At 36.7% G+C, this 12231-nt stretch overlaps 1 protein-coding gene and 1 long non-coding RNA gene across 2 annotated transcripts; both read left to right on the top strand.

Annotated features, from left to right (window-relative positions):
* Positions 1-1508: 1508 nt before the first annotated feature.
* LOC149003655 (uncharacterized) lies at positions 1509-2093 on the top strand. Its single transcript, XR_016170153.1, has 3 exons — positions 1509-1584; positions 1676-1722; positions 1804-2093. It is a non-coding gene; the product is annotated as an uncharacterized LOC149003655 (long non-coding RNA).
* A 1561-nt stretch (positions 2094-3654) lies between these two features.
* Positions 3655-12141, top strand: LOC149003654 (deoxyhypusine synthase-like). Its single transcript, XM_089138983.1, is given in 10 exon segments — positions 3655-3810; positions 3959-4115; positions 4331-4552; positions 4690-4857; positions 6776-6994; positions 7737-7823; positions 10124-10183; positions 10185-10230; positions 10308-10543; positions 10838-12141. Coding segments are annotated over 8 exon segments (1113 nt in total). The 5' UTR covers positions 3655-3810; positions 3959-4115; positions 4331-4345; the 3' UTR covers positions 10928-12141.
* The last annotated feature ends 90 nt before the right edge of the window (positions 12142-12231 follow it).

Below are 12231 nucleotides of genomic sequence, written 5' to 3'. Positions count from 1 at the left end.
TTTTATTTAAACTCCCCATAATTTGAATTTTATTTCAACTCTGTTGTTGGATACCTTGGTTCTTATGCCCGGCCATCCTTGGGATATGGGTGGGGGCGATGGCTGTCATATCCTAAATTTTTGTTACCATAAAATATCTGGTATCCGTCAGTTAAGCAATCGGATTCAGATTCGAATAATTGTTTATTGGATCGAAAAATATCCGGATTGAGTAAAATATCCAACATTTTTTTCTCTGAAAATGAATGATAATTGGATTCGAAAATCGGTAATTGGTAATTAAATAAAAAATATCTGGTTAGAGTAAAATATTAAACATTTTTCTCAAAAAATGATTGATAATCGGATTTGGAAACCGGTAGTAGGAAATTGTAAATAAAAAATAAAAAATGACAATCACGATTCAATAATCAGATAGCTTATCGAATATTATTATATTACCATCAATAGTTTGGGCTAGTTGGTACTAACCAACAATTCTTAGGTGGTAATAACTAACAATTCTTAATGAAGAGATTATGGTTTGAATTTTTTTAAAGGTATATATAATTAATAATCCCCTATATAGAAATCTCAATTGTACCAAAAATAAAGTATTATATTTTAATACATGCAACATTCTTAAAAACACGTTGAAAATAGAGCAAATTGCACTGGCACTCCAAAATAAAGGCCTTGAAGCACTAAAACCTCACTTTATGTTTAAAAAGCACAAAGATCCCAAAATTATATTTTCATTAAATATATTTGTCAAATTTATCTTTGAAAACAGTTAAATTACTGTTTATTTTAAAAAATATTCCTCTAATAAAGCAATGTCTGAAAGATTTTCAGTGATAATTTGGATAAATATATCCAATGAAAATCCAAATTTAAAGTCTCTGTGCTTTTTAAATATAAAGTGAGATATCACTGCTTTAAGTCATCCATTTTGGGGTGCTAGTACAATTTGCTCTTGAAAATATATATAGTAGGAGAAAATTTGAAAAAAAAAACACTAAAAAATTCCCAAAATCTTATATCCTTTTGTGAGGTTGAAACATGAATTAAAAGAATTCGAGTTTAAGTCCCCTCAACTAGGTCTAAACTCTAGACTTGGCCTAACCCTAACTTAGAATCAGCCATGATTTGTCCAATTGGGCTTATCTGATGGACCTTGTTTATGACGCCACAAGTGATGAGAAGCAAAAATATTGTTGGGTCTACATATATGGAATTTCATAGACTATCTATTTTCGTTTGGATGAAGGACATATGTCTATCAGTCACATTCAAAGATCTAGATTAAATCAAAAAAAAAAAAAAAATAAAAAGAAAGAAAGAGTTTATTCTCTATTGTCTGACCTCAACCTTTGGATATGATGATTAGTTACAGGAGTCGATTGATTGATTCTGGGAGTTGATTTAATAAAGAAAACATAACCCCTATTATAGAGACACTGAAGAAAGAAACTCAGAAACCCATTCACTTCTTTGGCTCTGCTTCAATGGCAACCGCAAGAGGAAAGCAAGCGGCCATCATGTCGATCTGGGTTACCATTTTGATGGCGTTTGTGTGCCCAGCAATCCAAGCTTCTCGTCCCAGTAAGTCTTGCTCACTCGTTTCTTGTATTGTATCCTTTCTGTCTCTGTTTAGCTAAATGTCTGACGTGTAAGTGGTGTTCTCTGTAATCAGGTTTTCATGGTGAAAAGGGAGTGATTGAAGCAGACAAAGCTTCGCTGGTATTGAACTGTGAAAGCTATACCGTTAATGGATTGTTTATTTGGTTGTTTCATCTTTGAAATGGGTTTTTTCAGTTTCAGGTTAGTAAAGGTCCTGAAACCCTTCTGTTTCAGAGGTTTTATCAAAACAGAGGATCTTCTTCCAGCTCTGTTTTGGATTCAGCAAGGCTAGTTCCAACTGGGCCTGACCCTACTCACCACAATGGCTACCCTTCAAGACCATGATAGCTCTCATCAAGCTTCTTAATGTATCCGTTTATAAATGAAATCTATGTGGGTTTTGCTTTTAACTTATCATTTATGGGTTCTTGAATGAGTTTTTCACTTCTGGGTCTTCTTCTTCTTGTACAAATCAGGTCTTACGAGAGACTTTATAGGTTATATCTAATGGATATTTATATAGGCTGTTATTCTTTTCAAATATGAATTTCATGCATGTTCGGTGTGAAACCTTCTTCTTTCCCTTTCTGCTTTCCCAATGAGTGACGGTTTGATGAACTTTGCTGGCTGCGGTGTTTGTTGTTTCTGATGCTGTCCGCTAAGCGTGCGCCTTGTTAAACTCATGAATTTGTTCATTTCATTTTAAACCCCACCCCCAACACCTAAAATAAATATAAATATACTGACCTAGGGCAATTTGCAGGTTCGTCTCTTCTAAAAATTCTAGGGCTCCCTTTATTGCTGATCACAATTAGTATTCTTTTCTTGGGGTAATAAGTGAGTAACTATCCATATATTGAAAATGGCGGAGCTTTACTTTAAACTCGAAGAGATTCGAACTTTTGACCTATCCATATATATATAAAAAAGTATTATATTCTAATACATGCAATATTCTTAAAATAACAAATTACACTGACTCCCAAAATAGAAGTTTAAAGCACTGACACGTACCCAATTTTAGTTTGAAAAACACATAAGTCATATTCTAATAGAATGATTAGTTATATTATCGCAAATACTATTATGCCCTTACCCTTTCAATAAATCTTATTCTCATTTACTAAAAAAAAAAGAAAAGAAAAACATTCTTATGTCTCCGAAGGTTATTTGATGAAGACATAGTTGTTGAATTTTTTTCTCCTTATATTATGGAAAGGACATTTTTCAAATTAAAAAACGATTAACAATGGGTTAAGTATTTCACTAACAGAATGCACTAATGTGTTTCATGAATTGGGGTGTCTGTTTTTTTCAAACATAAAGTGGGGGTGTTAGTGTTTTAAAGTCTCCATTTTGGGGTGCCAGTGCAATTTGTTTTTCTTAAAAGCATGTTAATATGTATAGTAGGGAAAAAATTGAAAAACAAAACCACAAAAACCACAAAAACCACAAAATCCCCAAAATCTAAAATCCTTTCCGAAGGTCCCTTAACAAGGTCTAAACTCTTGACTGAGCCTAACCCTAACTTAAAATCAATCACGATTTGTCCAATTGGACTGACCAGATGGACCTTTGGTGATGGTGCCACAAATGATGAAAAGCAAAATACCGATGGGTCTGCATATATTGGTGTAGCTAATGTCAAAAGCTATGAGTTGGGAATATTTGCCTACTGAGGGTAGAGGGAAAGATTGTACTATTTCATATCCCTTCACTACATATTTAAGAGGAAAATTTAGAGTTTGAAACACCTCCCTGTGAGGGGAACACTATGAAAATCCCATCTCTAATCCATTTCTTCAGTATTTCAAAGTAGGTCATCTTTCTAAATATACGATGAAAATATGTGAGAGAAGCATAATCCTCTTACCATTTAGATATTTCTAGCCAACTAAACCGGAACACTGTGGAAACAAGAAGAGGAAATAAGGCAGGTTGGCCCAACCAAGTATCTCAGCCGGTCCTGTTCGGGTTCCTGGCCGGTTCAGCCGTCAGTTCAAACCTATACCCTTAACCTCGGCCTTTTCGTCTTCGTCTTCCTCTTTACAACCGGTTCCTACCTACCGTCGGTATCGATCGGTGCTGCGTTCATCCTTCTTCGCCGTCTCCGACGAAAATTGCAGCGACCCGGTGTTTTTCTCTGACCAGCATCCATCTGTTTATCTGAATTATTTCATACGCTCCCGGTGTTCGAGTTAACACCAAGTAAGAGATTCTACATCGAACTGTTCATTTTTTCACAAAGTTAATATTTCAATCTTTAAATCGAGATTTGTTCATTATTTTGTTAATTCTTTCTGTCTATCGATCCGGCGGCCGCATGTATACATATCAGAAGTTCGTTTTTCTGTAGAAGTTTGTTTCAGCGTAGCAGCGTGAGAGAAGTTCTACTACTTTCGGCGACTGAAAACGAGGTCTTGCGTGTTGTGAAAGATTTCTGTTTCGCTTTCCTGCGACACCATTGTTCTTGTGGTCTGTTCAATTCTGCATTTGTGAACCAAATTATTGTGGTATGTATTCAAAGATTCCTATGCTGGATTTTTTTACTTCCCATTCTCAGCATCTGATTCCCTCTCTCCAGCCAAATAATTTCACTTTTCGTCTCAGAGACTGTTCTAAAACTTTTCTTTTGAGAGTGGGAAAAAAAGAGTTTGGGTACTTCTTATTGATCCCTGAATAACATCAGGAAAAACTAAATAGATGTACCACATACTTTTTGTTGCAGAAAGGGAAGACGAAGATGGGAGACGCGGTGAAAGAACAACTGATGGAGTCTGTACGCTCCACAGTCTTTAAAGAATCGGAGTCCCTAGAAGGAGCTTGTGTAAAAATTGAGGGTTACGACTTCAATAAGGGTGTAGACTATGCTGGGCTCCTCAAGTCCCTGATCTCTACTGGGTTTCAGGCCTCAAATCTCGGTGAAGTTATTGAACTCGTCAACGAAATGGTGAGTTTAAGTTTCTAGCTCCATCACATCCTACCAAGATTAGGTCTTTTTCATTTTGTATTTCTTTCCCATCTACCATTTTCTGCTTTTTGCCTTTTAAATTTGATGCTACCTAAAATTTTTAAGTTGGCCTGAAGTTAGATTGGAGGCTCTCGGATGAGGTCCCAACCGAAGGTTGCAGTGACGAGGAGTTGGACCCAGTATACAGAAAGTCCGTGAGATGCAAAGTCTTCCTTGGTTTTACATCTAATCTTATTTCATCAGGTATTCGAGAGACGATTCGGTACCTTGTGGAACACCGCATGGTGAGTGTTGTAAATGTGCATTCTGTCTTTCTTTTACGGCTTCAATTGTATGTCAGATTTTGTGAGTGTAGTAGAGACTAGAGAACTGGCAGTTGAACACAATTGACTGCTAGTATGTGTAATGATCTGTAAGAACTTGTAATAGAGAATTAGGACTAATTATGGAACGGGAAGCTGCATTGTTCATTTGTTCAGTTCATAAATAAGTTTTCAAGTGGAAATGTGAACTTCAGAATTGGTACTAGAATCTGTGTCTTGAGACTGAGTTGTTTTGTGAGTGAAGGTAAAAGCACTCTGAAACCCTGTTGGTGACTCCAGGATTTGAGGAATAGTTAATTATTTGGGCATTTATTGGCCGTCATAGTACCGGGTATCCATCTTACAGACTGCTTGAATGGATGATTTTTTTTTATTTCAGTCGAAGGCATATTAGTGGACACCCTCCCCCCTACACACACAAACACAATAGGAAAACCCTTGTGTCTGTGTCTTTGTCTTTCCATTTAATGTTCTTTTAGGACTTTATCCCACATTTCCTTTGGTGCTAATTGTCCGAAATATCTAATTTACCCCATTGGGTATTCAAGCATTGAATGTGGCTTCTGGTTCTAGTAGAATCCATAACCCTCTTGAGTTTAGAGTTTGTTTTTTCAATTCCATGTCTTTAAGTCAATAAATGTGATGCAGACGAGTCACTTAGAGGGTTACTTTTTGTTATTATTTGAATAAGCCCTGAGATAGGTTACATGTCCATTGGAACTTTGATCTCAGGGGTTTATTTTGTAATTGGCTATTTTGATGACCACAAAATATGGGTTGAAAGGAACAGGATGTGTTGTGGGCGAGGGAGAGTAAGGGGAGCAATAAGGTGGGGAGGAAGAACAGTTGAGTGTGAGACCTTCTCTTTCTTATGCCTTGACGGAAGAACTGAGCTAAAGCTCATTCCCAGATTTACTTCAGTAGTTAGAGCCCATTCTTAGTGCTGCTTTCTTTTTTTCCCTTTCATTTTTTCACTTTGTCAATTTAGGATACCCTTTTAGCAAAGGATGGGGTTTGGCCTTTCGATATAGTTTCCGACTCTATTTTTGAGTCTTTCTATGTGAATCTTTGATTTCTGCATTCGTAGCTCATGTATTCTTTATGTTTCTTCCATCTAGTCTTTCTTTCTTCGCTTACTCCCTGATCTATTTTGTCGTGTTCAGTCTTGGTGTAATTGTGGAATGGCTGGAGCACCCTCAAAACCTCTCCATTCTTTGTGTATCACATCAAGACTCTAGGGTTTGAATCTGTGCCTCTGGATGACTCCACCTGAGAAGTCCTTGTCTGAATTCTTGCTGAAGCTGTGAGATACCGATTGGAAACCAAACCTTATTCATCTCTATCTCCAAATTTAGTTTTGTAACTACTTGGTTTGGTGTCTATTGGCTGGATTCAAGAGTGATAGAAGTGGAAATTCTTAATCTGAAGATGAGGCTGATTGGTGGTCAGATGGGAGAAATCTTCTTGCCAAATCAGCTCAGTTTACTGTTTGTATTGCTGGTTAGAAACTTATTTGCATGGATTCCCACAACCTTATATTATAAACTTTAGAGCTTATTGAAGGGAAGGAAAGGATCAAAGGATCCATGTTAGCATATAGCCGACCTCATTTAGTTGGGAAAGGGCTGATTTGCTGTTAAAGGTTGAAGAAGAAGACCACTCTTTTGGTTTACAATGCAGACCCTGTTATGCTTCCAGAGTTCCAGTATTACAAATAACCCTTATTTTAGATCCTTGTAATGGATGTTGAACTTCACTATATTTACGGTTTTTTTCACTAATCTTTCTTCAATAAAACTATTTCCTTACTTATGATACTTATAAGTGTATCATTATAGATATGAGAAGTGCTGCTGCTTATTGGGTTGCAGCCTTGCAGGTAGATGTGGTGGTTACTACAGCTGGTGGCATAGAAGAGGACCTTATAAAATGTCTTGCACCCACATATAAAGGTGATTTCTCTTTGCCTGGAGCGAGCTTACGCTCGAAAGGATTGAACCGAATTGGTAATTTGTTGGTACCTAATGACAACTACTGCAAATTTGAGGATTGGATTTTACCAATTCTTGATCGGATGTTAGAAGAACAGTCTACAGAGGTATCTATCCATAACCTTCTTCTGTTACTTTATTCATATTCGGTGGTTATTAGTACTTTATATGAGTGTCTGTTGCCTCCTTCAATGGTTAGGGTTATTTAGATTTTCCTTTTGCTTTTTCTCTCTCTCTTTCTCTCTTTTTTTTTTGGGGGGGGGGGGTGGTAAGGTGCAGTGTCAAGGTTGGGGGCATTTTCTCTAATCATGTGAGCTAGGATCAGTAATTCCATATCAGGACATCTTTTGTTTAATCATGTCAGGGATCAATGGTATATGGTAACTTATCAAAAGTTAGTGGCAGTCATATCCACATAAGGGAATACGATAATTTTCCCCCCTTCAGATTGACAGTTTTTATTATATATTCTGCATTCAGGGTGTATATCCAATGTGTGTATGCGTGTAATTTTTGTTTTCCCTCGGTAAAATATATATCCAATGTGCCATTTTGGCATTTGACTTTTAAAGGTGGCTTATAGTACCTTATGCTTTTTTTCTGATTAAAAAGCCAGAGTTTCCTTGCTGACAAATCTCCTTTTATAGCTCTTCTTTTGAAAAGAGTTAGCAAGTGATTATGGTACAAAAAAATTTGGATTGGGATGCTTTAAACATTTTCTCTCAGGATGATATGATTTTCTAGATTAAACCTATTTTCAACCTATGTTATTTTTCCCTTTTTTATTGATTGCATAGAAATAACATGACCAACTCCGCCCCTCCCTTTCTGTCTTTCTTCTTTCAACAGAATTTACTATGGACACCATCAAAGGTTATTGCTCGCTTAGGTAAAGAAATAAATGATCGAAGGTCATACCTATACTGGGCTTACAAGGTAAATCATAAATTATAAGCTGTGTGTGCGTATGCACCTTCTTAAATACTTATGTTTTTTTTTCTTCCTTCTCTCTGTCTAATTATTGTATATTCCAATGCTTCTTCTTTTTCAGTGCTGCATCACTTTCTTTATACTTGCTAGTGCAATTTTTTTCTGTATCTTCTTCATTGTTCCTTGACTATATTCAGTATGTTAGGTTATTCTGATGCAAAAATGGTGTATTTTAAATTGCTTGAATGTATTACCCAAAAAAAGACAAAATTGTTTGAATAATTGCTATTCACTCTTCCTGTCTCTTAACAGAGGCATGGTGGTAGATGAATCACATAAATGGGCTTATTTTAGTCAAAAGAACTAAAACAAGTGTTGAAGCTGGGCTATATCTGTGTTTGCTCTTTGTATGCAAAGGAATCTTTGGATTACGTGGTGATTCATTGAGATACCTGCTGTGGTGAATGAGTAAGCTTGTTTGTTGGTGATTCCAGAAGGGGTCTATATGCTCTAGAATTTGGAGAGAAAGAAAAGGGGGTAAAAGTTTGACTGTGACAATGCAACCCCTTTTTCTCATGTCTACTTATCATCTTGGCCATTAGAAAACTATCCTTCATCTTGGTTATTAAAAAATCGTTACTTGGTTTCTACTGTTTGTTTATGCTGTTTTTATTTCAGTTTACCATTAAAATGCAAAGTTTTCATGATGAAGAAAACCATATAGTTTACAGTGGAAGTTAGCTTCAAAATGCCTTCAAGACAAACTAAAAACAAAATGCAGAAGTTAGAAGGTTAGGATTTCTAGCCAAACCAGTCTGTAGAGCTTGACCAAAACCGGATCGAATGGTGGGATGTAGACGAAACACTACTGAAAATCTCAATTGATTCTGGTGGCTGAATTGAGAGATGGCTTCAAGCACCAAAATGGTAACAAGGGTGCTGCAGGCCAAAACAACAATTTGGCTCCAAATATTGATCAAAGGGATGGTTGTTGATGATAAGCTTATGCTGCAAATTTTGTTGAATTTTGATTGCTTGAGTGATAGTTATAGTCTATAGAGGAAGCATGTGATTGTGCGTGAAACAAGTAAATGGATGGAGAAGTGCAGTGAAAGGATGGATTGAATGAATGGGAGGTCAGGAGAGGTCTGGAAACCCAGCTGGGTTGGGGAGTTGAAGAAACAGATGAGGGGGTCTTTTGTTGCAGTGATCAATCCAAGTCACAGAGCAGCAGTTGCTTAGTTTAAGTTGGAGAAGCAGTGAAGCTTTAATCCTTTTGGGAGAGCATGGTCACCGTAGAATTTAACGGTCTCTTCAGCAGTATCAGCCGCTTTAAATCTTCAGCACCTGACATTTGGACAAGATTAGAGGAGAAGAGATAAGTAAATAGCAGGTCGAAGGATGAAGGTAATTTGGCCCGCACAGCCAAGTTTCCCACCCATTGACAAGGGAACAAGTAGAACGTCAACTTCTATTTCTTTCTATAACTGTTTTTTTTTTTCTTTGGGGGGGGGGTTGGGGGCACTCAAAACAAACTTAATAGTAACTAAGGTTAACAAAATATAAACTAAATAGAATTCTTCAGTTTTCAAGGCTGCAATCAAAATTTGCATGTGGCCCCACCAAGATTCCGTTCAGCCAGCATGTGTCATCTTTCTTGATGTCCATAAGGGCAGCTGAAGATGACAAAAGATATGCACATGACCCTGGCTTAAGAGACCCAACAATCGCAGCCCTACTGGGGTGTCCCAGCTTAGTAGGGCTGTCCCAACTTATAGTTGGTTTGCTTTACTGCGAAGGGAAGTGAACCCACTGTAGATATATGAGCACCTTTAACTTCTTGCTTGCCAAACATCTTAGGTCCCGCATCAGGCTTGAGTTTAAAATACCCCCACATAATGGTTATGAACATAAAGATACCATGACTGGAAATTTTAAGATGAAACCATGTTTATGTCTGAGAATGTGATTTGAGGTTAAACACCTCCTTCTTATGGTTACGGACATCAAGATATCATGTCTGGAAATTTTAAAAGATGAAGCCATGTTACTGTCCAAGCAATTTGAGGTTAAACACTCCATCTGGTGGTTATGAAAATAAAGATTTCACTACAGAAGTTAGTCTGCTATGCAGGGCTATTTGGGGGGTTAGTCTGCCATGCAGGGCTATTTGGGGTCAACTTTCTAGAACAATATCAGCAGCTTGGGAGATTAATAATTTATATTTTAAATTTATTATTTTTTAATCCATGTCTTCTTGGTTTCTATATGCCACATCATTAACATTCCTCAATGTTTTCATCCAGAACAATGTTCCTGTCTTCTGCCCAGGCATAACAGATGGTTCCCTAGGGGACATGTTATACTTTTCATTCCTACCGGAATCCTGGGTTAATTATTGACGTTGTGCAAGGTAGACATATCCATCTTCATTTTTGCTTATTGCTAGTCAGTTTGTGTCATGTTATTTAATTCTCATCCAATTGACAGATATAAAAGCCATGAATGGGGAAGCAGTTCATGCAAGCCCTAGGAAGACAGGCATTATAGTTCTTGGTGGTGGACTGCCCAAGCATCACGTATGTAATGCCAACATGATGCGCAATGGTGCAGATTATGCTGCTTTCATCAACACAGCCCAAGAGTTTGATGGCAGTGATTCTGGAGCACGTCCTGATGAGGCTGTATCATGGGGAAAGATCAGGGGTTCTGCTAAGACTGTGAAAGTACAGCCTCATTCACATCTATATTATTTCTGTTTCTTGTTGCTTGAACTGTGAAATTTTGATTGTTTATCCAGGCAGACTCATTCCATTTCATCTTATGAAAATTTTCCATTTATGCTCGTCACATTTGGTTTATATTTGTGATTCATGTGGACTAAATGCCGCATTCAATTGGTTGTTGGCATTGATTATATTCCTCATTTTGAGTCATTACGACGGCACTTGTAACCAACTTGAACCTGTCTCAAGTGTAATTCTTATGGTTTTCTGTCTTTTTTTTGTTATATTGGGCAGGTACATTGTGATGCAACAATTGCATTTCCTCTACTGGTAGCTGAGACATTTGCTAAGAAGGCAAAAGAATTTCTCAAGACAGATATTTGAGCTTCACTTTCCTGTCACTGGGTGCGGCTGTATGAAGTATCAGATAGACCATCCATGAAGTTCACCAGAGGCAGGTGATATTATTTTTAGCTCCCAACAGGCCCGAATTTGATTAGGGGAATGTGAAGAGGAGGGAAAAGTCAAGTCCCCAGAGTCTTTAATGGTGTCAAGTATGCAATTTAACCATGTTGTGTATGCAACAGACATGTTGGAGTTTTTTCTACATGGAATTAGCAGTGAAACTGTATGTCAATTTTTTTTTTTAGTTTTGAAAGAGCATTATATTATGTAGGCCTAGGTACTCGAGAGAGAGCCTTTCAATTGATATATTTTGAGGTGTGAAGTTAAGAGATCCAAATTTTTCCAAGGGATTTTGAATTAGACGATTTTTTTATTTTTCATATCGAATAAGTAATAAGAATGAGAGGTGTTAAGTTTTTATTATTTTGAAGTCGAACTATTTTTTTGCAGGACCCCTACAGTATTGTCACTGCAGTAGAGTTAACCATGAAGTTTGGAATGGATTGATGTGGTTACTCTATGTCTAGGACACTAGAATAGATAAAAGCAAATTGGCTAGTGATTGTGAGGCCTGGAGGAGACACCAAAAGCCTTTGCCTTTTTCAACCCTTGGATAGTTAGAACTCATGGTTTTTTCATGTTATATTGTCAAAGAGTGAACAATGAAAATAGATGGCAAGTCGGGTTATGTAGGAATAAGGTTCAAGTCTATAGTCGATTTGTTAGGATGCCTCAACTGCATACATCACTGCACTTCCACTTGACACCTATCGTATGAGAGGTTTGATTTGTAAATTAGTAAACTTTAAATTCTTAAAATGTAAAAATAAATTAAATCTAATAAAATTAATGGCTGAATTCTAACCAGATTTAAATTGCTATTAGTAGAATCAAAATTTTAGGAGAAAAAAAAACAACAAAATAAAAAAAATAGAAAATAAAAATTATGCTTGATGAAAAGAATACTAGAAAAATCTTGAGTGAGAGAAAGAGGGGAATAATTTGAGAAAGAGAGAAGATTTATGAAAATTTCAATGTCTACTAATTATTCCAGTGTTTTGTGAGACGTGTGAGAAAAAATAAAAATAAAAGAGGAGATTCACGAGTGAATAAATACGAATTAAAATATAAATATGAGAGAATATATAAGAAGAAATTCATGTGGTACTATTTAGTGAGAGAATTAAGAAAAAAATACAGGAATTTTTGAAATTTCAAATTCCGGGGGCCATGTCCCAACGTCGCGCCGCCACTAACAGCTGTCATAACGGACTTTCATGATG

This window comes from Hakea prostrata, chromosome 10, assembly GCF_041222555.1.
Source record: "Hakea prostrata isolate BN-2017 chromosome 10, UWA_Hpros_2, whole genome shotgun sequence".
NCBI classification, from domain to species: Eukaryota; Viridiplantae; Streptophyta; class Magnoliopsida; order Proteales; family Proteaceae; genus Hakea; species Hakea prostrata.
Note: the sequence above shows the minus strand (reverse complement) of the source record. Positions and strands in the feature narration are given on the sequence as shown.